A 24,954-nucleotide genomic window follows, 5' to 3' on the forward strand; every position below is an offset into this window, starting at 1 on the left:
CTGAACGCTTCAGTCGTTAGAATGTGACATTTTGCAGATAATTACAGGTAGGCACAAGAGGTGGTATTGAGCCTTTAGATGGAAAGATCTGTTAACTGTGGGAGCCTTTTTGATATTGAGATCCTCTTGGCAGATTCCTAGAAATCAGAGTTCTCCTCCATTTCATCTTTAAATTGAAATATTTTCTGAGACGAAATGATATATACAGAACTGTAAAACACAGAAATACAATGTGCAGTCTGATTACATTTGGCAGACAGTATGAAGAAGTAGATGGCTGCTATAAGAACTGGGCTTCCTTCAGCCTCTTAGCACAGGGAGATCAGCACAGGGAGATCAGCTCGGTGCTTTGCGACCACCTAGAGGGGTGGGATAGGGAGGATGGGAGGGAGGGAGATGCAAGAGGGAGGGGATATGGGGACATATGTATGCATATGGCTGATTCACTTTGTTGTACAACAGAAAATAACAGTATTGTGAAGCAATTATACTCCAATAAAGATCTATTTAAAAAAACAAACAAACAACTGGGCTTCTTTGTGTATAGAATTAAAGGGAAAAAATGCCAAAACTGTGTTTTCTTAAATTTGGTAAGAAGTTAATGTGATATTAAACTATTGAATTCCAGTAAAGCTTTCTTTTAACTTACTCATTAGTTACTTCATTGATCTAGTAAAAAATGTTTATTGAACACCCTGCTTTATACCAGGCCCTTTACTAGAAATTCAGTAGTGAATAAAACAGATATGGTCCCTTGACCTTATGTTGCTTAAAATGTAGCAGGAAGAAAAGAATTGGGCAAGCAAATTACAGCTGCAACAAGTATTTATAACAGACAAGTTCAGAGAGCTCTGGGATCATAAAATGGCCTGTAGCCATGCCCAATCTGGCTTTCTGAGATCCTTTTTTTTTTTTTTTAGCTGTGCTGCACGGCTTGCTGGATCTTAGTTCCCTGACCAGGGATTGAACCTGCACCCTCGGCAGTGAAAGTGCAGAGTTCTAACCACTGGACCGCCTGGGAATTCTCTGAGATCCTTCATAAGAGCTGAGAGGACGCAATTGAGAAATGTGGACAGGATGATAATATTCCTGCCATGTTTTCCCTCAGATTCTGTGTCCCAGCCTTTCAGAACTATTCAGTATTCTCTGAATGTGCCTTGCTCTCTCATGGTATAATTTCATGAATGGCTTTTCCTTCCCCTTCTCCCTGTAGAATTCCTGTCATCCTTCAAAACATAGATCAAATGACACATTCTTTTGAAATCTTATATATCTCTCTCCCCAATTAAATAGGATTAGGTTCAGCTACATATAACAAATCTAAAATAACAGTGGTTTAAAAACACAGGGTTTTATTTTCTCATGTAAAAGAGTACAGAGGTAGTCCAGGGCTGAAATGATCAAGGATCCAGGCTCCTTCTGCCGTCCTTGGTTTGAGACTTCCATTCTCAAGGTCGCTTCACGGAAAAGGCTGATGAGCTCCAGTCATTATGTCCTAATTCTAGATAGCAGGAACGAGTAAGGGGAGAAGGAAGGGCACCTCCCCCAGCTACCACTGTTCCCTCTAAGCAGGCTTTAAGCATAAGTCCTATGCTATATTTCAGTTATATCTCATTGAGCAGAACTAACCACATAGCCACACTTAACTGCAAGAGAGAGTGGGAAATAGAATCCTTTAACTGAGCATATTGCCATCTAGTGGCAGTTAGAGCATTTTTCCCCCCACCCCCGCCTTAAATTAGTTGTTCTTTCTTTAAATTCTAGCACTCAGTATAATAACAGTACAATTTTGCTATTAATTCTCAGTCCATGTCTGTCTCCCTCATATAAACACCCCAGGGACAGAAATTATGTCCTGGTATATCTGACCTAGTAATACTTTGCTCAGAGCTTGGCACAGAGCTTGGCACAAGAGGTTTCAGTTCACGTGTATAAAATGAGGGTATTGAATTAAATAACTTAATTCCTTTCAGCTTATTTTTTAAAATCTGTATTTTTTCTTTGCTGATTCAAAAATTACCAATTTGTATTATTTTAAATAGCTTTATTGAGGTATAACTTATATATGATAAAACTCAACCATTTTAAGTGTACAATTCAGTGCTTTTTAGTGAATTTACAGAGTTGTGCAACTATCACCAAAATCCAGTTTTAGACCATTTTTAGTTACCCCAAAGAGATCTCTTGCTCTCATGTGATGTCAATCCCCATTCCCTCTCCAGGTCCCAGGTAACCAAATATCTATCTGCTCCTTTTTTTTGCCTTTATTTATTCAGTTTTTATACAGTAGGTTCTTATTATCTATTTTATACATATTAGTGTATACATGTCAATCCCAATCTCCCAATTCACCCCCACACACACACTTTCCCCCCTTGGTGTCCATACGTTTGTTCTCTACATCTGTGTTTCTATTTCTGCCTTGCAAACCAGTTCATCTGTACTATTTTTCTAGATTCCATATATATGCATTAATATACAATATTTGTTTTTCTCTTTCTGACTTACTTCACTCTGTATGAAAGTCTCTAGGTCCATCTACGTCTCTACAAATGACCCAATTTTGTTCCTTTTTATGGCTGAGTAGTATTTCATTGTATGTATGTACCACATCTTCTTTATCCATTCCTCTGTCGATGGGCATTTAGGTTGCTTCCATGACCTGGCTATTGTACAAATAGTGCTGCAATGAACATGCAGCACTTTCTGAATTATGGTTTTCTCTGGGTATATGCCCAGTAATGGATTGCTGGGTCATGTGGTAATTCTATTTTTAGTTTTTTAAGGAACCTCCATACTGTTCTCCATAGTGGCTGTATCAATTTACATTGCCACCAGCAGTGCAAGAGGGTTCCCTTTTCTCCACACCCTCTCCAGCATTTGTTGTTTGTAGATTTTCTGATGATGCCCATTCTAACCCGTGTGAGGTGAATGAACTACCTCATTGTAGTTTTGATTTGCATTTCTCTAATAATTAGTGATGTTGAGCAGCTTTTCATGTGCTTCCTGGCCATCTGTTTGTCTTCTTTGGAGAGATGTCTATTTAGGTCTTCTGCCCATTTTCTGATTGGGTTGTTTGTTTTTCTAATATTGAGCTGCATTAGTTGTTCATATATTTTGGAGATTAATCTTTTGTCCGTTGATTCATTTGTAAATATTTTCTCCCATTCTGAGGGTTATCTTTTCGTTTTGCTTATAGTTTCTTTTGCTGTGCAACAGCCTTTAAGTTTCATTAGGCCCCATTTGTTTATTTTTGTTTTTATTTCCATTACTTTAGGAGGTGGGTCAAAAAGGATCTTGCTGTGATTTATGTCAAAGAGTATTCTTCCTATGTTTTCCTCTAAGAGTTTTATAGTGTCCAGTCTTTCATTTAGGTCTTTAATCCATTTTAAGTTTATTTTTGTATATGGTGTTAGGGAGTGTTCTAATTTCATTCTTTTACATGTAGCTGTCCAGTTTTCCCAGCATCACTTATTGAAGAGACTGTCTTTTCTCCATTTTATATCCTTGCCTCCCTTGTCATAGATTAGTTGACCATAGGTGCATGGGTTTATCTCTGGGCTTTCTATCTTGTTCCACTGATCTATATTTCTGTTCCTGTGCCAGTACCATATTGTCTTGATTACTGTAGCTTTGTAGTATAATCTGAAGTCAGGGAGTCTGATCCTCCAGCTCCATTTTTTTTCCCTCAAGACTGCTTTGGCTATTTGGGGTCTTTTGTGTCTCCATACAAATTTTTTTTCTAAAAAGATTATTTATTTATTTATTTATTTATCTTTGGCTGTGCTGGTTCCTCATTTCTGTGCGAGGGCCCTCTCCAGCTGCGGCGAGTGGGGGCCACTCTTCATTGCAGCGCGCGGGCCTCTCTCACTGTCACGGCCTCTCTCGTTGCGGAGCACAGGCCCCAGACACACAGGCTCAGCAGCTGTGGCTCATGGGCCCAGCTGCTCCGCGGCATGTGGGATCCTCCCAGACCAAGGCTCGAACCCGTGTCCCCTGCATTGGCAGGTAGACTCTCAACCACTGTGCCACCAGGGAAGCCCCATCCATACAAATTTTAAGATTTTTTGTTCTAGTTCTGTAAAAAATGCCACTGATAATTTGATAGGGATTGTATTGAATCTGTAGATTGCTTTGGGTAGTATAGTCATTTTCACAATATTGATTCTTCCAGTCCAAGAACATGGTATATCTCTCCATCTGTTTGTATCATCTTTGATTTCTTGCAACAGTGTCTTATAGTTTTCTGAGTACAGGTCTTTTACCTCCTTAGGTAGGTTTATTCCTAGGTATTTTATTATTTTTGTTGCAATGGTGAATGGGATTGTTTCCTTAATTTCTCTTTCTGGTCTTTCATTGTTAGTGTACAGGAATACAAGAGATTTCTGTGCATTAATTTTGTATCCTGCTACTTTACCAAATTCATTGATAGCTCTAGTAGTTTTCTGGTGGCATCTTTGGGATTCTCTATGTATAGTAGTATGTCATCTGCAAACAGTGACAGTTTTACTTCTTCTTTTCCAATTTGTATTCCTTTTATTTCTTTTTTTTTCTCTGATTGCCATGGCTAGGACTTCCAAAACTATGTTGAATAATAGTGGTGAGAGTGGACATCTTTGCCTTGTTCTTGATCTTAGAGGAAATGCTTTCAGTTTTTCACCATTGAGAATAATGTTTGCTGTGGGTTTGTCATATATGGGCTTAATTATGTTGTGGTAGTTTCCTTCTGTGCCCACTTTCTGGAGAGTTTTTACCATAAATGTGTATTGAATTTTGTCAAAAGCTTTTTCTGCATCTATTGAGATGATCATATGGTTTTTATTCTTTAGTTTGTTAATATAGTGTATCACATTGATTGATTTGCGTATATTGAAGAATCCTTGCATCCCTGGGATAAATCCCACCTGATCATAGTGTATGATCCTTTTAATGTGTTGTTGGATTCTGTTTGCTAGTATTTTGTTGAGGATTTTTTGTTTGTTTGTTTGTTTTGTTTTTTTGTCTTTTTGGTTTTTTTTTTGCGGTACGTGGGCCTCTCACTGTCATGGCCTCTCCCGTTGCGGAGCGCAGGCTCAGTGGCCATGGCTCACGGGCCCAGCTGCTCCGCGGCATGTGGGATCCTCCCAGACCGGGGCACGAACCCGTGTCCCCTGCATCGGCAGGTGGACTCTCAACCACTGCGCCACCAGGGAAGCCCTGTTGAGGATTTTTGCATCTATATTCATCAGTGATTTTGGTCTGTAATTTTCTTTTTTTGTAGTATCTCTGTCTGGTTTTGGTGTCAGGGTGATGTTGGCCTCGTATAATAAGTTTGGGAATGTTCCTTCCTCTGCAAATTTTTGGAAGAGTTTGGGAAGGATGGGTGTTAGCTCTTCTCTAAGTGTTTGATAGAATTCACTTGTGAAGCCATCTGGTCCTGGACTTTTGTTTGTTGGAAGCTTTATTTTTTATTTTTATTTTTTTTCGTGGTACACGGGCCTCTCACTGTTGTGGACTCTCCCATTGCAGAGCACAGGTTCCGTATGCGCAGGCTTAGTGGCCATGGCTCATGGGCCCAGCCACTCTGAGGCATGTGGGATCTTCCCAGACCGGGGAACAAACCCGTGTCCCCTGCATTGGCAGGCAGACTCTCAACCACTGCGCCACCAGGGAAGCCCAGTTGGAAGATTCTTAATCACAGTTTCAATTTCATTGTTGTGATTGGTCTGTTCATATTTTCTATTTCTTCCTGGTTCAGTCTTGGAAGGTTATACCTTTCTAAGAATTTGTCCGTTTCTTCCAGGTTGTCCATTTTATTGGCATAGAGTTGCTTGTAGTAGCCTTTTAGCATGCTTTGTATTTCTGTGGTTTCCATTGTAACTTCTCCTTTTTCATTTCTAATTTTATTGATTTGAGTCCTCTCCCTCTTTTTCTTGATGAGTCTGGCTAAAGGTTTATCAGTTTTGTTGATCTTCTCAAAGAACCAGCTTTTAGTTTTATTGATCTTTGCTATTGTTTTCTTTGTTTCTATTTCATTTATTTCTGCTCTGATCTTTATGATTTCTTTCCTTCTACTAACTTTGGGTTTTGTTTGTTCTTCTTTCTCTAGTTCCTTTAGGTGTAAGGTTAGATTGTTTATTTGAGATTTTTCTTGTTTCTTGAGGTAAGATTGTATTGCTATAAACTTCCCTCTTAGAACTGCTTTTGCTGTATTCCATAGGTTTTGGATTGTTATGTTTTCATTGTCATTTGTCTCTAGGCATTTTTTGATTTCCTCTTTGATTTCTTCAGTGATCTCTTGGTTATTTAGTAATATATTGTTTAGCCTCCATGTGTTTTTTTCCCTGTAATTGATTTCTAATCTCATAGCGTTGTGGTCGGAAAAGATTCTTGATATGATATCAGTTTTCTTCAGTTTCCTGAGGCTTGATTTGTGACCCAAGATATGATGTATCATGGAGAATGTTCCGTGTGCACTTGAGAAGAAAGTGTAATCTGCTGTTTTTGGATGGAATGTCCTATAAATATCAATTAAATCTATCTGGTCTGTTGCGGCATTTAAATCTTGTGTTTCCTTATTAGTTTTCTGTCTGTATGATCTGTCCATTGGTGTGAGGTGTTAAAGTTCCCCACTATTATTGTGTTACTGTCGATTTCCTCTTTTATAGCTGTTAGCAGTTTCCTTATGTATTGAAGTGCTCCTATCTTGGGTGCATATATATTTATAATTGTTATATGTTCTTCTTGGATTGATCCCTTGATCATTATGTAGTGTCCTTCCTTGTCTCTTGTAACATTCTTTATTTTAAAGTTTATTTTATCTGATATGTGTATTGCTACTCCACCTGTCTTTTCATTTCCATTTGCGTGGAATATCTTTTTTCATCCCCTCACTTTCAGTATGTATGTGTCCCTAGGTCTGAAGTAGGTCTCTTGTAGACAACGTATATATGAGTCTTGTTTTTGTATCCATTCAGCAAGCCTGTGTCTTTTGGTTGGAGCATTTAATCCATTCACGCTTCAGGTAATTATTGATATGTATGTTCCTATTACCATTTTCTTAATTGTTATGGGTTTGTTTTTGTAGGTCCTTTTCTTCTCTTGTGTTTCCCACTTAGAGAAGTTCCTTTAGCATTTTCTATAGTGCTGGTTTGGTGGTGCTGAATTCTCTTAGCTTTTGCTTGTCTGTAAAGCTTTTGATTTCTCCATCAAATCTGAATGAGATCCTTGCTGGGTAGAGTAACCTTGGTTGTAGTTTCTTCCCTTTCATCACTTTAAATGTATTGTGCCACTCCACTCTGGCTTGTAGAGTTTTTGCTGAAAAATCAGCTGTTAACCTTATGGGAGTTCCCTTGTATGTTATTTGTCATTTTTCCCTTGCTGCTTTCAATAATTTTTCTTTGTCTTTAATTTTTGCCAGTTTGATTACTATGTGTCTCGGTGTGTTTCTCCTTGGGTTTATCCTGCCTGGGACTCTCTGCGCTTCCTAGACTTGGGTGCCCATTTCCTTTCCCATGTTAGGGAAGTTTTCGACTATAATCCTTCGAATATTTTCTTGGGTTCTTTCTCTCTCTCTTCTCCTTCGGGGCCCCCTATAATGCGAATGTTGGTGCGTTTAATGTTGTCCCAGAGGTCTCTTAGGCTGTCTTCATTTCTTTTCATTCTTTTTTCTTTATTCTTTTCTGTGGCAGTGAATTCCACTATTCTGTTTTCCAGGTCACTTATCCATTCTTCTGCCTCCGTTATTCTGCTATTGATTCCTTCTAGCGTAGTTTTCATTTCAGTTATTGTATTGTTCATCTCTGTTTGTTTGTTCTTTAATTCTTCTAGGTCTTTGTTAAACATTTCTTGTATCTTCTCGATCTTTGCCTCCATTCTTTTTCCGAGGTCCTGGATCATCTCACTATCATTATTCTAAATTCTTTTTCTGGAAGATTGCCCATCTCCACTTCATTTAATTGTTTTTCTGGGGTTTTATCTTGTTCCTTCATGTGGTACATAGTCCTCTGCCTTTTCATTTTGCTGTCTGTAAATGTGGTTTTCATTCCAGAGGCTGCAGGATTGTAGTTCTTCTTGCTTCTTATCTATCTGCTTCTATAGATTTGCCCTTTCTGAACATTTTGTATAAATGGAATCACACCATGTGTTGTCTTTTGCTCTGGCTTCTTAAACTTAGCCCAGTATTTTCGAGGTTAATTCATGCTGTGATATGTATCAGTGGTTTGTTCCTTTTTATTGTTGATATCATTGATATTTTTATTAAATTTTAAAAGTTGTTTTCTTAGTGGTTGCTTTGGGGATTAAATATATATCTTCATTTTTTACAAATTACATATTGATTATAATCTACTTCATATATAATCTACTTCAAATATAAACTAACTTAATTTCAGTAAAATTTAGAAACTTTGTTCAGGTGTAGCTCCATTTTCCCTGTCTTTTACTTTGCACCTTTGTTTTTCTGTAAATTAAATCTTTATATGTTCATATACCCAACAATATAGTTTTAAAGTTATTGTATATAACTGTCTTTTAAGTGTATTAAGAGAAAAATATTTATACTATCTTTATATTTACCTATGTAATCACCTTTACTGATACTCTTTATCTTTTCATGTGGATTTGAATTGCTCTGTAGTGCCATTTCCTTTCAGCCAGAAGGCTTTAGTATGTCTTTAGGGTTTTTGAAAGGCAGGTTGCTAGCAGTGAATCATCTCAGTTGTTATCTATTTGGGAATGTCTTTATGCCTTTAATTTTGGATTTAAAAAAATATTTATTTATTTATTTATTTATTTTAATTTTTGGCTGTGTTGGGTCTTCATTGCTGCCCACGGGCTTTCTCTAGTTGAGGAGAGTGGGGCTACTCTTCGTTGTGGTGCATGGGCTTCTCATTGCAGTGGCTTCTCTTCTTGCAGAGCACAGGCTCTAGGCATGCAGGCTTCAGTAGTTGTGGCATGTGGGCTCAGTAGTTGCGACTAGTGGGCTCTACAGCACAGGCTTATGGGCTTAGTTGCTCCATGGCATGTGGGATCTTCCCGGACCAGGGCTTGAACTCATGTCCCCTGCACTGGCAGACAGATTCTTAACCACTGTGCCACCAGGGAAGTCCCTTACGTTTAATTTTGAATGATAGTTTTACTGGGGTCAGAAATCATGGTTGGTACTTTTTTTTCTTTCTTTCAGCACATTTATTATTCCACTGCTGCTGGCCTCCATTGTTTCTAATGAGAATTGAGCTGTTAATCTTATTGTTGATCCCTTTTATCTGATAAGTTTTTTTCTCTTGCCACTTTCAAAATTTTCTCTTTGGCTTTCAACAGTTAATGATATGTACAGGTGTGGCTCTTTTTGTGTTTAGCCCACTTGGAGTTCACTGTCTGTCTTGGGTATAGTTTAATGTTTGTTTGTTTTTAAAATCAAATTTGGGAAGCTTTTGATGATTATATCTTCAGATATTTTTTCTACTCCTTTCTTTCTTCTTGCTAGAACTCCCATTACTTGTATGTTGGTTTGCACCAGAGTTTCCCACAGGTCTCTGACTTCATTTTTCATTTTTTCTTTTTGTTTTTTAGATAGCATTATCTATGTTGATCTCTCTTTGAGTTCGATGATTCTTTGTTCTGCCAGCCCAGATTTGTTTTTGAGTCCTCTTGAATGCTTCATTTCAGAATACAACTTCCAGGGACTTCCTTAGTGGTCCAGCGTTTAAGACTCTGCACTTCCACTACAGGGGGCATGGGTTCGATCCCTAGTCAGGGAACTAAGTTCCAACATGCTGTGCAGCACGGCCAAAAGTGAACAAAACAAAACAAAACAAACAATTTCCATTTGGTTATTTTTATAATTTCTATTTATTGACATTCTCTATTTGATGAGTAATTATTATCATACTTTAATTTAATTATTTAAATATGGCTTCCCTTAGTTCTTTAAAGTACTTATAATAGCTGCTTTGAAATATTTATCTGCTGATTCCAACATCTGGGCCCCCATAGAGGCCATATCTATACGTAGTCTCCTTCCCCACCCCCCGCCCCAGTAAATGGATCACACTTCCCTCTTTCTTTGCATGTTTTATGATTTTTTTTGTTGAAAAACTGTGTTTTAGATAATATAGCAACTCTTGATTCAGATTCTTCCACCACTAGCGGATGGGAGGGTTCTTGCTGGGGTTTTTTTTTGTGGTTTTTTTTTTTCTTTTTGGTTTAGTCAGTGACTTGTTCAGACAATTCTGTAGTATCTGTCTCCTTTGTAGTGTGTGACTGCTGATATCTCTCTCTTTTTAACCATGCATATTTATTTAATTATTTATTTAACATGCAAGTAATTTATTCTGGTCATATTTTTTAAATTATTGTTTTAATTTTTAAACTTGGCTTCTTAAAGGTCACCCCTGGGTCAGCATAGATTAGTGATCAACAATGACTGGCTTCAATCCTAGGCCAGGAAATCTTCTACCCTTTGTTGATGGATTTGTTTGTTGATCGGGGAATGCATTCAAAGTCCAGGCAATTATGCAGTTCTGCTCCAGCCTTTACTTTCAGTGTGTTCAAGACCTTACATTCACATAGGATCAGTAGATAGCTAGGACCTCTCCAGTTTCTCCTTAGCAGGTATGAAAGCTTATAGATCACCAGGGATCCCATAGTGGGTCTTATCTTTTGTTCCCCAGCACTCCCTTTAAAATTTCTGGCTTATCTGCAGGCCTGTTTCCTGCCCTAACTAGCATTATGACCTTAGGCCAGCTGTAGTAGTGGCCTTCCTGGATAACTTACTATTGTTCCCCAGATTGTCCCTCTATTGTTTTTGACAATGACCCTGGGCAATATCCAGAGCAAATTTTCTACACTCAGCTTCAAATTAAATCAGCCCACTCTGGCAGGAGTCATCCTCTTGGCCTGGCCTGATGGAATTACCCCCAGGGAGCTGGGGGTTGTGGGGTAGGAGCAGTTTCAGGCTAAATTGCCACAGATTCTCACTGTTCTTAATATGGTTCAGTAATTCTTCTTGAATAAACATTTCTCAACTTGATGTATGCCTTTGGTTAATTTTCAGAGGCCCGAAATGGTTGTTTTTGACCATCTTGGTCAGTTTTATTGTTGCTTTTAGGGAAGAGTTTGCTAAGCAGTTTAGGTATTCCAGAAGTTCCACCTCCTTGTGTTACTTATGGCATCTTTATTTTTATTTAACTTTTAAAATTCCCTAGCTAGACCATAACCTCCTTTGGGCAGACACTATCTATATCTTTTCCCTACAGTGTCCATCCTAATATGCATTAAAACTTTAAGCTTTAGGGCTTCCCTGGTGGCGCAGTGGTTGGGAGTCTGCCTGCCGATGCAGGGTCCGGGAGGATCCCACATGCCGTGGAGCGGCTGGGCCTGTGAGCCATGGCCGCTGGGCCTGCGCGTCCAGAGCCTGTGCTCCGCAACGGGAGAGGCCCCAACAGTGAGAGGCCTGCGTACCGCAAAAAAAAAAACCCAAAACTTTAAGCTTTAATTTCTTTATCTGTCTGATGAAATTAATAATCCCTGTGTTGCTTACTTCAACGGATCAAGTGAAATAGTGGCTAAAATCTCATTGTAAACTACAGATCTTCCTCAGCTTACAATGAGGTTACATCCCAATAAACCCATTGTGAATTGAAAATGCATTTAATAGCCTAGCCTACTTTAAACATGCTCAGAACACAGCAGCCTACAGTTGGGCAAAATCGTCTAGCACAAAGTCTATTTTGTAATGTTGAATATCTCATGTAATTTATTGAATACTATATTTTAAGTGAAAAACAGGATGGTTATATTTTTACAGAATGGTTGCAAGTGTAAATCAGTTCTTTACCCTCGATCACATGGCTGACTTGGAGCTGCAGCTCACTGCTGCTGCTGCTGCCCAGCATCACAAGAGAGTTTTGTGTTGCATACTACTAGCTCAGGAAAAGCACAAAATTCAGAATTCAAAGTATGTTCCTACTGAATGCTTATTGCTTTGATACCATTGTAAAGTTGAAAAATCTTAAGCGAACCATCCTGATTTGGGGACCACCTGTATAACCTTTGTAAATGGTAAGGTTCTTTAAAAAGTTTAAAGTAGTGTATAAACTACAGCACTAATTTTAAACACTGCAACCTGTTGTGCATATGGTACTTCCAAGTGTTCATCCTTCAACCCTGGAACTTTTTTCTTGTCATTTTGTGCTCATAGATTTTGCTGTTGATTTGAAAGAAATACTTCAGGTGGTTTTAAGGGCAGCAGCAGGCTATTTGCAAAACGGTCTGGGAATGAATGCCAGCTCCACTAAGAGGGAGGTCTTTAGCACCTCTGTCTGTTTTCCTCAGTCATCATGCCACCACCTGGCTCACCATTGCTTGTTCTGCCCAAGATGAGCTATCGGTAGAGGCTTCTCTGAATATTGGAAGTAAATGCTGTAGAGATGTGAAGCCAAGTAGTTGACTGAGATACGCCAAGAAGTGCCAAGCACCTTGAAACTTTTTCCAGAGTTGTTTTTTGGAGTAGCATGAAGGATGGTTCGTTATTTATTCAACTATGCATTTAGTGCCCATTATATGCTGGAAATATCCTGGGTATTGGGGATACGAGACAAAATAAACAGAATCCTTGTTCTCATGGAACTTATAACTCTAATGGGGGAAAGAATAAACAAAGATGCAAGAAAATATATCAGTTAGTGATTGGTGTCAATAGGAAAAGTAAAGCGGGAATTGGGGACAGAGAATAACAGTAGCAGTTATTTTTAGATAGGTTGGTTAAGGAAGTAATTTCTGGCAGGGTGAAATTTGTGCAGAGACCTGAATGAAGTAAGGGAGTATGCCATTTGAATATCTGGGGGAAGGGCATTTTAGGTGTGGGAAAGCGCAAGTGCAAACACCCTGAGGCATAAGCATACATGTGTGTTCAGGGAACAAGGAGGTCATTGTGAGTGGAGTGGAGAAAGCAAGGGATAGTGGTAGGAGTTGCAACTAGAGAGGTGGGCATGTGAGACCAGATCATATAAGGTCCTGTAGACCTTTATAAGGACTTTGGATTTTATTCTGAATAAGATGGGAAGCTATTGCAGAGTTGTGTTTGCTGACACAAGTAATGTAGACTTACTGTGGTTCAACCCCAGGGAACAGGGGAAATTCCATACTTGGCTCTGGAGAGGGAGCTAGACGGGACTTGCACAACAGGCACTTATCTTACTTGTCTTACTTAAGAAGTAAAATCAGGTTGGATCGGGAGCATATCGCAACTAAGATCCTAGACAGCTGGCAGGAATAGAAGTCAGGCAGACAGTGCTTTTATTCTCTCATAACTGCCTGTGTGTGTCCAGCAGGGACCCAGTAGGTAGATTTGAACTGCCTCCATGGTGGGATCTATCAGGGTCCAAAGAGAGCACAAGGGGCCCCGAGTTAAAGGAGGGTTAGGAAGGGGCCTGCTATTCCAGAGGAGAAACCAGTGCTGGGTTGGGAAACTCAAACTCATCTAGCACAGTGGAAGTAGCTTGGACATTGGAATCAGAAGACCTGGTTATTCTCTCAATTCTTAGTTATGAGACTTTGGGCAAGTTGCTTCATTTCTCTGGACTTAAGTTTATCCACCTATAGTACAGTGAAAATAATACCTATTTTGCAAGATCATTGTGATCTTATAAGACTTATAGGGACTAATAAGGTAAATTGGTAGCACAGTACTTGTCACCTGGTAGATCTTCAATAAATAGTAGCTGCTGGTAGTAGAGGTAATATTTATAATAGTAGTAATGGTTGTTTACCTTTACAGAATGCTCATTGTATACCAGCCATTGTTTTAAACAGAATTCTTAGACATCTCAAATTTAAGTCCAAATCCAAATTTCTGTCCTTTACACCAAAACATGCTCCTTTCATAGTTCTCATCCCAGTAAATGGCATTTTTATTATTCCAGTTTCTCAAGTTAACTTTGGAGTCATCCTTGATGTCTTTCTTCCTCTCATACTCTATAGTCAATCTGTTAGTAATTCCCATCAGCTTGATCTTCAGATTATACCCAGAATATGACTACTTCCCACCACCACCACCACTGCTACCACCCTATTTCAAGCCACCATTACCTTTCATATGGATCATTTTGATAGCATCCTAACTCATCTCCCTGATTCTCCTCTTGCCTTCCTGCTCTTTGATCTCAGCTCAACAAAGTAATCTTCTTAAAATGAAGTCAAATCAAGTCACTCTTCTGCTTGAAACACTCCTAATCTCATTTAGAATAAAAAACAATGTCCTTATACTGGCCTACAAGGCTGTACATGATTTGGCCTTCATCACCTGTCTGATCTCACTGCCTACTCTTTTCTCTTTCATTCACTGTGTGTGCTCCAGCTAAACTGGCCTTCATGCTATTTCTCAGACATGGTTCCACTTCAGGGCATTTGCCTTTGCTGTTTTCTCTACTTGGACAGTTTCCCCTCAAGAGACCTGCATGGCTTGCTCCTTCAGCTTTTTCAGGTCTCTGCTTAGATGTCACTCAATAACACTTTCTCTAACTATCTTATTTAAAATTGTACCTCCTCCCCTTGGTACTCCCTGTCCACCTTCAGAGGATTTCTCTAGCATTTACTGCCATGTGATATACAGTATATTTTACTTTTTAAAAAAATTTTGTGTCTTCCTCCCCCCTCCCAACTGGAATGTAAGAAGGAATTTTTATTAGTCTCGTTCACTGCTGTATCTCAATTCCTCTATCAAGCTTATGTAAGACAAATGGCATTTGACATAGAAAGTCTCAGGCAGTGTCTTCAAACTGGGCATCAAAATATCCTTAGAAACACAAATACATATATTCCTGAGCCCCATGCCAGATAGAGCATAGAGGATCTTCTATACCATGTGAAGGAGTAGGGATTTTATTCCCCAGGCTTTTGAGGGGAGTAATGCCCTTATCCAACCTATGCTTTAATAAAGAATATCAAGGATTAATTAGAGTTGGTTAGAATGGGGGAAAAGAGTCCCCTTAGGACTGTTTAATATTTCAGACAAGAGATATTGAAATTTGAACTAGAGAGCAGTAGCAATGAGAAAGGTAAGTTTATGAGGACTTGGTGATTGGGTGTGAAAGAGTGGGAGGAATTTAGGATGACTTTCAGGGTTTCTCGCTTAAAGTGCCAGGTGGATGGATTGTCAGTAACTGTGAGACAGTCAATACTGGATGGAAGAATGGGCTTGGGGAAGAATGTTGAGTTTACTTTTGAATGTTGTGAGTTTGAATTGCTTATGGAGTTATCAGGAAGAAACGTTCAGGAAGTAGGTATGTGTGAAAGTAGGTGTGGGTGAGTACTGCATTATAATAATTATTTTAAGAGATGTGAATTTCATATATCATGAACTAATCTAGACAACTACAGATCTATTTTCTGTCTCTGTAGATTTGCCTATTCTGGACATTTCATAAAAATGGAATCACAGGGCCTCCCTGGTGGCGCAAGTGGTTGAGAGTCCGCCTGCCGATGCAGGGGATACGGGTTCGTGCCCCGGTCTGGGAGGATCCCATATGCCGCGGAGCGGCTGGGCCCTTGAGCCATGGCCGCTGAGCCTGCGCGTCCGGAGCCTGTGCGTCCGGAGCCTGTGCTCCACAACGGGGGAGGCCACAACAGTGAGAGGCCCGCATACCGCAAAAAAAAAAAAAAAAAAAATGGAATCACAGAATATGTAGCCTTTTGTGACGGGTTTCTTTCACTTAATATGTTTTCAAGGTTCATCCATGTTGTAGTGTGTATCAATACTTCATTCCTTTTTATTTCCAAATATTCCATTGTATGGATATACCACATTTCATTTATCCATTCATCAGTTGAACATTTGGATTGTTTCCACCTTTTGACTATTATGGATAATGCTGCTATGAACATTTGTGTTCATACATTTTCATTTCTTTTGGTATATATCTAGAAGTGGCATTGCTGGGTCATGTGGTAACTCTGTGTTTAACTATTTGAGGAACTGTCAGATGTTTTCCCAAAGTGGCCATGTCGTTTTACATTCCCACCAGCATTGTATAAGGGTCTAGATTTCTCCACATCCTTGCCAACACATTTTATTATCTTTTTGATTATAGCCATCCTAGTGTATGTGAAGTGGTATCTCGTGGTTTCGATTTGCATCTTTTCATGTGCTTATTGGCCATGTATATAACTTCTTTGAAGAAATGTATGTTGAGATTCTTTTCCCATTTTTTAAATTGGGTTATTGGCCTTTTTATTATTGAGCTAAGAGTTCCTTATATATTTTAAATACAAATGCCTTATGTAAATGATCTGCAAAAATCTTCTGTCATTCTGTGGGTTGTCTTTCACTTTCTCAATGGTGTCCTTTAATACACGAAAGCTTTTAGTTTTCCTTGCCGTTTTTTTTAATACATTTATCTATTTATGTATTTATTTTTGGCTGCATTGGGTTTTCATTGCTGCACACAGGCTTTCTCTAGTTGCAGAGAACGGGGGCTACTCTTCGTTGCGGTGCATTTCTCTTGTTGCGGAGCATGGGCTCTAGGTGCGTGGCTTCAGTAGTTGTGGCTCTTAGGCTCAGTAGTTGTGGCTTACGGGCTCTAGAGTGCAGGATCAGTAGTTGTGGTGCATGGGCTTAGTTGTTCCACGGCATGTGGGATCTTCCCGGACCAGGGCTCGAACCCATATTCCCTGCATTGGCAGGTGTATTCTTAACCACTGTGCCACCAGGGAAGTCCCAAAAGTTTTTAGTTTTTTTTTTTTTTTTCTTTTTTGCGGTACGCAGGCCTCTCACTGTTGTAGCCTCTCCCGTTACGGAGCACAGGCTCTAGACGCGCAGGCTCAGCGGCCATGGCTCACTGGCCCAGCCACTCCGTGGCATGCGGCATCTTCCTGGACTGGGGCACGAACCCGCGTCCCCTGCATCAGCAGGCGGACTCTCAACCACTGCGCCACCAGGGAAGCCCAGTTTTTAGTTTTGATGAATCCATTTTATCTGTTTTTTTCCTTTTGTTGTTTGTGCTATTGGTATCATAATTACCATTGCCAAGTCCGAGGTCACAAAGGTTTAGGCTATCTTTTCTTCTTTCTTCTAAGAGTTTTATGTTTTTAGCTCTCTCATTCAGGTCTTTGATCCATTTGGGGTGCTAATCTTGACCTTGTCCCTTACTTATTTTGTGACCTCGGACTGTTCATTTGCCTTTTTTCAGCCTCACTTTTTTCATCTGTTAAAATAAAAGTTGATATGTGAGTACACAAAACAACAGAAAACAGATCAGTGGTTGCCACAGCTGGGAGTTGTGGGCAGGGTATTGACCACAAAGATGAGAGAACTTTTGGGGGTGATGAAAATACTTTGTATCTTAATTATGGTGGTGTTTGTACAACTATATACATTTTTCAGAGCTCACAGAACTGTATACCTAAAAGGAGTAAATTTTACTGTATGTATATTATACCTCAGTAAACCTAGCTTTAAAAAAAAAACACAAAAGCCTTACAACTCTACAAAGTATGTGTTATTCTTTTCCATTTTGAGGCTAGAGGAAACTGATACTCAAGAAAGTTAGTGGACTTGCCTATGGTCCCACATTTGGTATGTGGCAGTTCTAGGATTTTAACCTAAATCTGCCTGATTGTAGAGCTTGTGATCTTCCTACTCATTTTTAGCCTGTCCCTGAAACTATTAACAGTGTGTGGATTCTGTCGTAAAAGGCTAACCTTCTCGTGAAAGCCAGGAACTCTGTCTGCCTGTGAGCCACTCCCCAGAAGTAGCTGTCTTATTCTTATTCCAAATTCTGAACCCCTGGCAGATCTCATTTCTGCCAGTCATTAGTTGAGATTGGAATCCATACTGTTGTGGAGTGCTACTCAGGCATGGTCTCATGAGACTGTGGCCCTCATTTTGGAGCAGCAGGAGACCAGTTTCAAAACTGATGAGTTTCTTTGGTTATGAAAAGCAATTTCTAACTTTGTCCAATCAGCAGCACAGAGTACCTTCTCCGTAGGAGAGTGCTCAGATGTTTACAGGGCCCGTTGTGCTGCTTATTAGCACAGTCTTCCTTCCTCTGGCTTATTTAGCAGAGAACCGGTCGGGTGGAAGAGAGATCCAGGGCAATCACCGTCATCATTTACATCTGCATGCCACTTTATAGTTTGCAGTGTATTTTAACATCTGTGAACTCTCTTAATTTTCTTAGCACCTTGCCAGGAGAGTGCTTATATTTAGAGAGAGTGTACTTGGCTGTATTCTTGGATAACTCTGGCTGCGTGTTTTTTCCTTAAATTGTGCTGCAGTGTGTATATCTCCTGTAACTTTTATCCTCAAATTGTTCTAGTTTCAGTTTGTCAATTGGTGGTAGTTTAATCTAGCCTCTTGCCCTGGGGTGATTTGGCAGGGCTGCGCATTGGGTACATTTCAAGTTCTGTTCTCTGAATTTGACCAACATCATTTCCTTTTTTGCCTGTTTGACTGCCCCACCTTCCTCTCTTTGGGAACCCATCTTTCCTCCACCTCTCATTCCAGAACCCTGGACAGAGTAATTAATCTCAGAGCAATCGTCATCAAGCCAGCTGTTGACTTTAACTGCCTGTCTTCAGCGTTTGACTTGTTTCCTATCCTGAGGTGCTATGGGAGAAATTAATGACCTAAAAAATTGTCCATCTATCATGTGAGCCTAGTTAGGAGGGAATTGTTTGATTTTTATGACATGTAAATAATATGTTTGAAGACATTTTCAAATATGTGTTGGCCTGTGTGTCAGAGTTGGTTCCCTAAACAAGGGGGACAAATTGGCTCGGTAATAGAGCTTAATGACAGATTTTCCATTAATCAGAATGGAGAACGTGCTTCATTAAGATAATTAACAGATCACTTGTGCAGGTGATACTTATTGCACAGAAATTTCCTAGTTTCTTTCCCTTGAATAAGCTTTGAAAGAGATCTTGGCTGTGTTTCCTTGTTTGCATTAAAATGATCAATGGCCGTAAATTCCCATTTTTTTCCAAAACTGCTAGTAACTAGTATCCTGTCCTCTGTAAGTGCAAAAGGTGGGTGACACACTTGCTGCTCTTCTAGCAGTCTGTGTGTTTATCACCAGGTACTCGGGCTCCCTGGTGAAGAGTAGAATTGCATCCTTTCCCAGCTCCTAGACCAGCAACCTTAGAATTAGAAAGGGCCTCAGAGAGCCTAAAGTAATTGATTTTACATCAGGACACTGAAGCCCAGAGAGGGGACGGGACTTGGCCAGTGCCACACAGTACACTCATGGTAGAGGCATCTGTGGGATAGTGGGACTAGTACTGAACTGAGAATCAAAAGGCCGGGGTTGACATTAGGCAAATTGTGTCACCTCTCTGCCTGTCAGTATCTTCATGTGTACAATGGGAAAAGTGTCTAGCATGGGCCAAATACAAACAAATGGCTTTTTTGTAGTCCTCTTTCTACTATACCGTGTTGCTTCTCTATGAGTGTAACCTGAAGATTATAGATCGGAAGTTGATGTCAGGGAGAATGAGCAATCATTAATCAATGCTGTTTTTTTGTTTGTTTGTTTGTGTCTCTGTAGGATTCTCAGTTGTCCACAATGAACCCTGTTTATAGCCCCGTGCAGCCTGGGGCTCCTTATGGCAACCCTAAGAACATGGCCTACACAGGTGAGTGGTGTGGGGATGGCTCTCATTTTGAGAAGTGGTGGTTAAGGATGTTATCTCATAACATTGTGAATGACTTTTGGTATACTGCACCTCCAAAAGCCCTAGTAAAGCTTGGGAACTTGTAGAAGGGAGACATGTCTGGGGTCTAGTGCAGATAGAAATGACATTCTTAAGACAATGGTCTATTGAATTGCCAACTAGGAGAAAGGAAGGGAGGTAACATTTATTTATTACTGAGTACCTACCATGCGCCTAGCCCTGCGCTGGGCACTTTTACATATCATGTTTAACTTTAATCTTAGAAGTAGTTGTACAGGGTGTGGTTTATTATCACCATTGCACAGATGAGAAACTACAGTTGAAGTAAGAGGCCACAAACAAAAATAGATATTTGAACCCTCTGCTGATTCTGAAGGCTGATCTTTTTCCTGACTGCATACCGTGCTGTTTCCTACTGCACTGCCTTTGTGTATGTTGTCCCTCTGTCTAGAATGCCACTGTCCCCTGACAACTTCACCTTATCCTTTAAGATCTCGGCTCTGAGCTCAGACAGCGCTTTTCCAGGGAGAATTCTCTCCCTTACTTGGCCTTGGGCAAGCTTTTTAAAAATAATTAATTAATTTATTGATTGATTTGGGGCTGCGTTGGGTCTTTGTTGCTGCGTGTGGGCTTTCTCTAGGTGCGGTGAGCGGGGGCTACTCTTCGTTGCGGTGTGCAGGCTTCTTATTTGGTGGCTTCTCTTGTTGCGGAGCACAGGCTCTAGGCACGTGGGCTTCACTAGTTGTGGCTTGCGGGCTCTAGAGTGCAGGCTCAGTAGTTGTGGCACACGGACTTAGTTGCTGTGGGGCATGTGGGATTTTCCCGGACCAGGGCTCAATCCTGTGTCACCTGCAATGACAGGCGGATTCTTAAAGCTCTTTCAGATAATAGCTAGATGACTTTGGACAAGTTGCTTAACCTCCCTAAATTTAAATTTATTTTATAAATTGAGATAATGTTATCTATTTCACAGGATAGTTATGAGAATTAAACGAGATAATTAGTACTCCATAGGGAGAGAGGGAGGATTGTCTTTGTTTCTACTAATCACTGAAGATCAGTATCAGCCTGGAACTATGGGGTTTTTTGGCTGAGTTGTTTCTTCGTTGCTGCGCTCAGGCTTTCTCTAGTTGCGGCGAGTGGGAACTACTCTTTGTTGTGGTGCATGGGCTTCTCATTGCGGTGGCTTCTCTTGTTGTGAAGCATGGGCTCTAGGTGCACGGCCTTCAGTAGTTGCAGCATGTGGGTTCAGTAGTGGTGGCTCACGGGCTTAGTTGCTCTGCTGCATGTGGGATCTTCCCAGACCAGGGATCGAACCTGTGTCCCCTGCATTGGCAGGCGCATTTTTAACCACTGTGCCACCAGGAAAGTCCCTGGAACTATGTTTTCAGTTAATTTTTCTGCTGGGATTCTAAGACTACACAGATAGTATAAACTCCACAGAAGTAGAATACATTCAAACTTCACACAGGCCAAGGTTTCAAATTCTTCGGGAAACTTTCTTTTTTACCCTTAGCTTCCTGTTGTCTCTGTACTTTTCAGACAAATTTTTTTCTTTTAAACTGACTTATGACTTCTCTAAATTCTCAGCTTTGTGCAGGGGAATTGGAGTTCCAGCTCTTGGCTTCTCCAAGGCCCAGAGCTTCATCTCCCATCCCCGCCATAGCTATGAAAAGCAAGCCCTTTGATTGCCCAGACCAAAAAACCTTCCCAGAGCATCCCCATATCAGTTCACTGTGAGAGTTCCTGATTTTTCATTTCATTTTTTGACCCTGGAGAATTTTTTCTCTCCTAAAATCTGAAGTCTGCCTGTGTTTGTTATATAACATAAACTGTTTGTTATACTTTTTATCCAGCTTTTCTAAGTGTTACGGAGTAGGCAGATTTTCAGGTTATCTTTTCCTCCACATTGCGAGAAATAAAGATCCAAGTGAGATAATCTGTAAGCAAATGCCAAATACAATGCTTTAGAGTAAACATTTGTTATTATTGTTAGTAACAATAATGGTTATGTTAAAGAGTGTTAATTACCATTTGGCAAGCACATACTAAGTACTTTATATATATTAATTATAATCTTATTAATCATAAACCCTATAGTACTCTTCTTTTAGCAAAGTAACTGGTAGTTTAATTCAGGTTGTATTACTTGGCCAGTATATGTAGCTTCTGAAGGATGAGGAAGGATTTGAACTTGGATCTTTATGATATCAAAGTGATATGTTTTCTGTTATAGCAAGCTGATTTGTCATAAAATATGTGCTTCTTTCACTGCTTCCAGTGATAAGCTAGGGGAGAGGGTTGTCTTTTCAGTTTCTAGGACTAGGGAGCCTCACCTTTGAGGAGCTAGGAGCCTGCTCCTGGCCAGCAATTTGGGGTAGACTGGGAAGGGGGCAGTAGAAGTGGAGGGTCAAGTCCATTGTGCTGTCATCTGCTTCAAGGGTAATGGGGGTGGTGGACACAAGGAATAGAGAAGTTGGGAAAATTCCTGATTTGCAATTCTCTCTGAAATGTAAGAGGGAAATAAAATACAGCTTTGCAGTTATAATTCTGACACTAATTCCAATGTGCGGGTTCTTTCCCCACACCAAGCTATTCTCTGACACCAGCTGGGTGTCCTACAGTTCAACTCAATTCTGACACTGTCTACCTGGAGATAACGTCATTTCAGAGGTTGAGAGCTCAGCCCCACAAAACTGTCCTCATTTCGGATGCCAGTCACAAGTCCAGGTTGTGACCTGTGCTTCTGACTGATTGGCTATAAATCAGAGGTTCCCATAACCCCCCTCCTTGGGTTCAATTAATTTGCCAGAGCAGCTCATAAAACTTAGGAAACCAGTTTACTCACTAGATTATTGGTTTATTATAAAAAGATGTAGCTCAGGAACAGACAGATGGAAGAGATGCATAGGGCAATGTATGCAGAAAGGAATGTGGATCCTCTAGAGCAAGGGTCTCCAACCCCCGGGCCATGGACAACTACAGGTCCAGGCCTGTTAGGAACCGGGCCTCACAGCAGGAGGTGCGTTGCAGGCCAGGGAGCGAAAGCTTCATCTGTCACCCCCCATTGCTCTCATTACCGCCTGAACACCCCATCCCCTACCATCTGTGGAAAAATTGTCTTCCATGAAACTTGTCCCTCATGTCAAAAAGGTTGGGGACCGCTGCTCTAGAGGGTGCCACTCTCCCAGCACCTCCACATGTTCAGCAGCCTAGAAGCTCTCGTCCTTTTTGGTTTTTATGTTGGCTTCAGTACATAGGTGTGATTGGCCATTGCTGATTGATTCAACTTGCAGCCCCTCTCCTCTCCCCAGAGGTCAAGAGGAGGGGTGGGACTGAAAGTTTCAAATCTTCAATAACATGCTTGGTCTCCTTGGCAACTAGCCCCCATCCTTAGGTGCTTTCCAAAAGTTACTTTATTAACATAAACTCGGGTGTGGTTGAAAGGGGTTTGTCATGAATATCAAGACATCCTTTGGGAATTCCCTGGCAGTCCAGTGGTTAGGACTCTGCACTTCCAATGCAGGGGCAGGGGTTTGATCCCTGGTCAGGCCGTAGGATCCTGCATGCCACACAGCGTGGACAAAACAACAACAACAACAAAAAGACATCTTTATTGCTCTTATCACTTAGGAAATTCCAAGGGTTTTTAGGAACCCTGTGCCAGGAACAGGGATGAAGACCAAATATATACTTATTATGTCGCAATATCACAGCAATACAGTGTATTCCAGTGAACAGCTGGCTTCTAGCCAATTGACAGCATTCTCTCTCTCTCCTTTTAAAAGCTCTTTTACTGAGCACTTACTGTGTGCCAAAAATTGAGCTCAGTGTTTTACAGACTATTTATTTTTATACTTGCAGTAATCCTATGAAGTGGTTATAACTAGCTCCTTGAACACCTTGGAAAAGTGAATTTAGAGAATATAATCTGTTCATATACTTTCAAATAACTGAATGTGTAGATAGTGTTGTAGACTGAATGTTTATGTCCCCCCAGATTCATATGTTGAAGCTCTGACCCGAAATGTCATAGTATTTGGAGATGGGGCCTTTGGGAGATAATTAGGTTTAGATGAGGTCATGAGGGTGGGGCCTTCATAGTGGGATTAGTATGCTTATAAGAAGAGGAGGAGACACCAGAGCTCTCTCTCTGCCGTGGGAGGACACAGCAAGAAGGCTGCCATCAGCAAACCAGGAAGAGAGAGCCCTCACTATAACTCAACCAGGCTGGCACCCTGATCGCATACTTCCAGCCTCCAGAATTGTGAGAAAGAAATTTCTGTTGTTTAAGCCACCCAGTCTATGGTATTTTGTTGTGGCAGCTCTAGCTGACAATAAAGGTAGTAAGTACAGTGAACACTTGAATATGCTTCACATAGATTCACCATGACAATGGGCTTTTTACAGATTGGACATTTCTTTTTCTGAAAGGCCTCAGAAATGTTTCTCTGCTAGAAGTTTGAAATGAAGTCAAGACCAAAACATGCTCTATTTTTCTTTTCTTTCTTTTTCTCTTCTTTTCTTAAAATATTCTAATAGTGAGAGTGTCCAAGGATCACCAGAGGTCTGGTATATGTGCTGAAGAGAGGACAGGTTTTGGAACCTATCAGATCTAGAGTAGAATCTAGGCTCTGCCACTAATTAGCTGCGTGAGCTTGAGTGAGTTATTTAACCTTTCTGAATCTCGGTTTCCTCAACTGTGAAATGTGATAATGATCTATACAGATGGTTGGTTCATGGGTCCATGTTTATAAAGCCTCTGGCACCAGGCTCATAGCTGACACTCAGTTAATGGTTATCACAATGCACAGCAATGAGTATACCTCTGTAGGGGAAAGAATATGGGATATGGAGTTAGTGACTTAGATTACAGACCTGATTCTGCCACTTAAAAACTATGTGACATCAGTTAAATTATTAAACTTTCTGGGCCTCAGTATATCCTTTGCAAAAAGAAAAAGGACTAGGAATGCCTTCTTTACAAGGCAGCTGAGAGTAATAAATGTAACAGGGCCAACCATTGACTTGTAGTGAAGTTTCAAAAACCCAATTAGAAAAGAATTCTGAAATGTGAGAACAGATGGACCCCCTTACACTAACCCATCATTTTATAGGTGAGAAGATGGAGAAGTGTTTGAGGAAAGTGTTGGAGCTAGGTCTTGTACCTAGGTCTTCCCACAAAGTAACAACCAAGGTTTTATCCTTGAAAACCTTGCTTGTCAACATCCTGTCCTGGCCACTTCCCAATCTTCTGCTGGCCCAGACCAGCTCACATGCTCTCCCCACTCCTGTTCTGAG

General features: G+C 40.4%; 1 protein-coding gene across 2 annotated transcripts in view; it reads left to right on the forward strand.

Moving 5' to 3' along the window:
- FAM168A (family with sequence similarity 168 member A) overlaps nucleotides 1-24,954 on the forward strand; it is a 206,487-nt gene that overhangs the window by 128,329 nt on the left and 53,204 nt on the right. For both annotated transcript variants that reach the window (XM_060104105.1, XM_060104106.1), the window contains exon 2: nucleotides 19,527-19,614. In XM_060104105.1, the coding sequence (XP_059960088.1) occupies nucleotides 19,545-19,614 (70 nt within the window). In that variant the 5' untranslated portion in view covers nucleotides 19,527-19,544. The remainder of the gene's footprint in view (nucleotides 1-19,526; nucleotides 19,615-24,954) is intronic.

The sequence above is a fragment of the Mesoplodon densirostris genome, chromosome 7, assembly GCF_025265405.1.
Source record: "Mesoplodon densirostris isolate mMesDen1 chromosome 7, mMesDen1 primary haplotype, whole genome shotgun sequence".
In the NCBI taxonomy this organism is placed as follows: Eukaryota; Metazoa; Chordata; class Mammalia; order Artiodactyla; family Ziphiidae; genus Mesoplodon; species Mesoplodon densirostris.